The sequence below is a fragment of the Nematolebias whitei genome, chromosome 13 (genome assembly GCF_014905685.2).
Source record: "Nematolebias whitei isolate Nwh7 chromosome 13, NemWhi1, whole genome shotgun sequence".
Taxonomy (NCBI): Eukaryota; Metazoa; Chordata; class Actinopteri; order Cyprinodontiformes; family Rivulidae; genus Nematolebias; species Nematolebias whitei.
The window spans coordinates 2175888-2180375 of record NC_056510.1 but is presented as its reverse complement, the minus strand read 5'-3'; the positions used below and the strand labels follow the sequence as shown (position 1 = coordinate 2180375).

General features: G+C 43.8%; 2 protein-coding genes across 3 annotated transcripts in view; one reads left to right on the top strand and one right to left on the bottom strand.

The window, feature by feature from the left end:
- The window catches only part of ccdc93 (coiled-coil domain containing 93), a 17605-nt gene extending 13189 nt beyond the window's left edge, over window positions 1–4416 (top strand). For both annotated transcript variants that reach the window (XM_037686752.1, XM_037686751.1), the window contains 6 exons: window positions 368–476; window positions 574–656; window positions 740–777; window positions 881–965; window positions 3350–3463; window positions 3754–4416. In XM_037686752.1, the coding sequence (XP_037542680.1) occupies window positions 368–476; window positions 574–656; window positions 740–777; window positions 881–965; window positions 3350–3463; window positions 3754–3810 (486 nt within the window). In that variant the 3' untranslated portion in view covers window positions 3811–4416. The remainder of the gene's footprint in view (window positions 1–367; window positions 477–573; window positions 657–739; window positions 778–880; window positions 966–3349; window positions 3464–3753) is intronic.
- Window positions 1–4488, bottom strand: part of insig2 (insulin induced gene 2) — a 65483-nt gene that overhangs the window by 35350 nt on the left and 25645 nt on the right. The gene's annotated exons all lie outside the window — the stretch shown is intronic.

Here is a 4488-nt window from a genome sequence, read left to right as displayed (position 1 = left end):
GTTCTTCATTAAACATTTTGTTCTCTGTGGACAGGATCTTGTTCTCTGTTGACCAGATCTTGTTCTTCAATAATTCCAAGTTGCTCTACGTGGATGCAAAGTTGCGTTTATTGACTGCGTCCTGTTGTGAAAAAGTATTGACCGGATTACGTTTTATTTTGGCGGGGAGTTTGGGCAGCTTCTGCTGTGATGTGGTTGCTGCCTTTTACTTTGGTAATGAAGGAGTTAAACGGTAACGCAGGTTTAAGACCCACTAGCTCCAACTCCAACCCACTGAACCAACGGGATCATGGGTCTAGTTCTTGGCGTCACTCGTGTTTAAACCCTGTTCTCTAATTCCACCTCGGATCGTCTTTACTCTGCGTAGGCTCGGAGAAACCGTGAGATTGCGATACTGCAGAGAAAGATCGATGAGGTGCCGAGTCGTGCCGAGCTGACCCAGTACCAGAAGAGGTTCATTGAACTCTACAGCCAAGGTGAGCCTCCCTTCTGTACGGGCTGGAACCAGAGTTTGAGTTTACATATCAAACACATTTTCTCTGGTTCTGTGCTCATTCTTGTTTTACCTTCCAGTTTCTGCAACGCACAAAGAGACCAAACAGTTCTTCACTCTTTACAACACCCTGGATGATAAGAAGGTCTACCTGGACAAGGAGGTCAGATTGAGTTTGGGTCTGTTTCTCCTGTGGCTGTAATGTTTCTGATATTCGTTCTGGTAAAAACGGGTTTACCTCTTCAGGTCACTCTGCTGAATTCAATCCATGACAACTTCCAGCAGTAAGAACAGTCTGCCGTGCATGAAACATACAACATTAAAGTATTACAAGGCGTTTCCTTCGTCTTCACTCGTCCAGTTCTAACCAGTTCTGTTCGTGCACAGGGCCATGTCGTCTGCAGCAGCCAAGGAGCAGTTCCTCAGGCAGATGGAGCAGATCGTGGAGGGAATTAAACAGAATCGCATTAAGGTACAAACCGCCCTTTTACACATGAGCTCTCCAAGTTAAACAGTTCAAATAAACGTTTATTCCAGGCGATAAAAGTCATTTCTCTGGTTGTTACTTCAATCCAGGCTCGACACCGAACATATTAACACCTCACAAACTGATCGCATCTGATTGGTCAAAAACGACGTCCTCCGTAGGGTGAGGAGACCAAAGTGTTGGTCTGTGGAACCGTGAGGGACAGAGATGTGGACACAAAAACCTCCGTTAACCAGGAGGATTTACAGGCGTTCATGGATGAAATGTAAACACCAGCAGACGATCAGGAATACGGTCAGCTGTTGGACCTCTGCTGTCGGCTCTGAGACTTAAACATTTGGCACTAAAACTTTGATTTAACGACTTCAGAAACGTCATCAGACACCCTGTTCTCACATCCTGTCATTCTACAAAATCTTTCAAACATAATCAGTAAATTAAGAAAAAGAATCCAAAAAAGTTCAATCTGGTCCTCTGGACATTCAAAAATTTTGAATGTCCAGAGGACCAGATTGAACTTTTTTGGATTTTTCTACCTGGATTATTGAGCATGCATCAGGATAAGAAAAAGAAGAAAACTTTAAGTGTTTAAAAAACTGGAAACAATAGAATGTATCAGAAATTGGTGCATACCTGGCATAAAACCCACTGAAACACTGAACCACTGTTTCACTGAGCCACTGTACTAATGAGCCACTTTATCACTGTAGCTCTGGTCCACTGTACCACTGATGGACTGTACTACAGTTACTGAACCACTGCACTGCTAAACTATTAAACCACTGAACAACTGTACCACTGAGTTACTGTGTCACTGAACCACTGTTCCACCAATCCAACACACCATTGATTCACTAAGCTGCTGTACCACTGAACCACTGTTCCACTGAAATTCTGTACCATTGTAGAACTGATCCATTGTTACTCTGGTACATTGCACCACTGATGTACTGTACTACAAAGCTACTGAATCACTGTACTGCTAAACCAATAAACCACAAAACAATTGTACCACAATGTACCATTGTACCAGTGATGTAATGTGCTACTGAATCACTGTTTCACCAATCTTAATATATCAGTGATCCATTGTACCACTAAGCTTCTTAACTACTGAGCCACTGAACCACTATACCACAGCACAACTGAACATCAGCACCAATGTATGACTGAACCACTGTACTTCTGGTTCGCCGACTGATCCACTGCACCACTAAACCGCTGTATAAGCTGAACGATCAAGCTACTGAATCACTGTACGGCTGAACCACTGCTCTGGTCCACTGTACCACTGAGCTACTGTACCATTGTAGAACTGATTCACAGTAGTTCTGGTCCTCCACTGATGGACTTAACCATGGAGCTACTAAACTACTGTTCTGCTAAACCATTAAACCACCCAACAACTGTACCACTGAAACATTGAGTCATTGTACCACAACATGGCTAAACATCTGTACCAGTGTATGACTGAACCACTGTACCTCGGGTTCGCTGTGCCACTGAACCATGGTAGAACTGATCTATAGCTCTGGTCCATTGTATCACCGATGCACTGTACTACAGAGCTACTGAAACACTGTACTGCTGGACCATTAAGCCACTGAACAACTGTACCATTAAACCATTGAACTACTATACCACTGATTCACTGTACCACCGAACTGCTAATCCACTATAACACTGTTCCATTGAACCATTGTTTCATTGTACCACTGCTACACTGAATCACTGTTCCACCAATCCAACATCCCACTGATCCAATGCACCATTAAATCACTGTACTGCTCAACTATTGAGCCACTAAACCACTGTATCTTTGATCTATGGAGTTGTACCTCTGAAAGGATGATCCACTGTACATCTGCGTCATTGTGCCAGTAAACTACTGTAACGCTGATCTACTGTTTCCCTAAGACACTGTCTACTAAAGCACTGATCCACTATTCCACTGCACCCACCAAGATACAGTATATGTCCCCTCAGTGAGGACTGAACTAGACAAAAGGACCTTCTCCTACTCCGCTCCTGTTTCATAGAATATCTTACAAAAAGATCTGAAACTCTCGACCTTGACCTCTCTAAGTGTCTTCAAACATCTGTTAAGTTCCTGGTAAAAACCAACGTAAGGTTGAATGAGTGAAATATTTGAGGCACTGAACCTCTGAGGTACTGAACCAGTGCACCAATGAACTAAAAGGCACAATACACCTGTGGCACCAGTGGTCCTGTGGTTCCATTGATGTTTGTGGAATCGTTGGACCTGTCCTGCTGTTGGTTGTGAACCATCGTTTCAGTAACACCAGTATTGGAACATCAAGTAGAACCTTCAGGATCTAATGACACTTTTCTTCTGTCTGAATATTAAGATGGAGAAAAAGAAGCAGGAGAACAAAATGAGGAGGGATCAGTTAAACGACGAGTACTTGGAGCTACTCGACAAGCAGAGACTGTACTTCAAAACCGTCAAAGACTTTAAAGAGGTTTGTTGTTTGTGCACTACGGGCCTTTTTAGCTGCTGCGAATGCCTCAACGCTGAGGTTGAACCTCTAAACACGGCTACTCGTTGAATAAGCCAAAACAAAACATTGAAAACTTGACTTTAACCATCCGACTGGTCTAAAGTTTGCCCCAGTAAGCTGATCAAATTGGGCCAGTCTAAAATAATCCAGATCCAGTTTCATTAAGATTCATTCAGGGAGTCCAGAAATATTTTGCTAACAGTACAGACCAACTCCTGCATGATAGATGTTTTGTTTTGTTCCATCCACAGGAGTGTCGGAGGAACGAGATGCTGCTGTCCAAGCTGCGAGCTAAAGGTGCCTCGTAGTGTCTGTCACCGTGGCGAAGGGGGCGGGGCTTGTCATGTCAGCGAGCTGAACTAAACAGACCAACTGCCGCAGAGAGCCCGACCAGTCGAGCCAAGAACTTACCCAGAGACATTAGAATGATCCAACCAGCAGGTTTTAATACATGACCTTTGGGAACAAGAAGCTGTGGAGAGCGTTCGATTCCCGTGTAACCCGATCAGGACTGAAACTGTAGCAGCAGCTTTTTGTTTTGTTTGGTGATCCGTGTTTCACAGCCTCTAGAAGATGTTAACTCCGCATGTTCCTGCAGGGTTTGTGGTGTCCTGTACCTCTTTGTGCCGTCACACATTCACCTTTGCTGCCACGGGATAATAAACAGAACCAGTGCATCATGAACAAAGAATGTTTCACCTGAAGAGCCTTCGGTGTCGGACTGGATGTCACTGTTACACCTGCCGCTGACTCAAGCTCCAAGTTACAGGAGTCCATGAAGGAAACACGCTGGGTGTTCCTGAAACGCCTCACCTCCTGGTTGAGAACAGGTTTCGAAGAGACGTTTCATTCACTACGATGTGTACAATTACATGAAAACAACCAGATTCAAAATACTTAGAGCAAGTTTTCCTGTAAAAATTAGTTAAACTGTTAGTTTAGTAATACTACCAGCGCTGCTAGTGCAAGTATAGTAATACTACCAG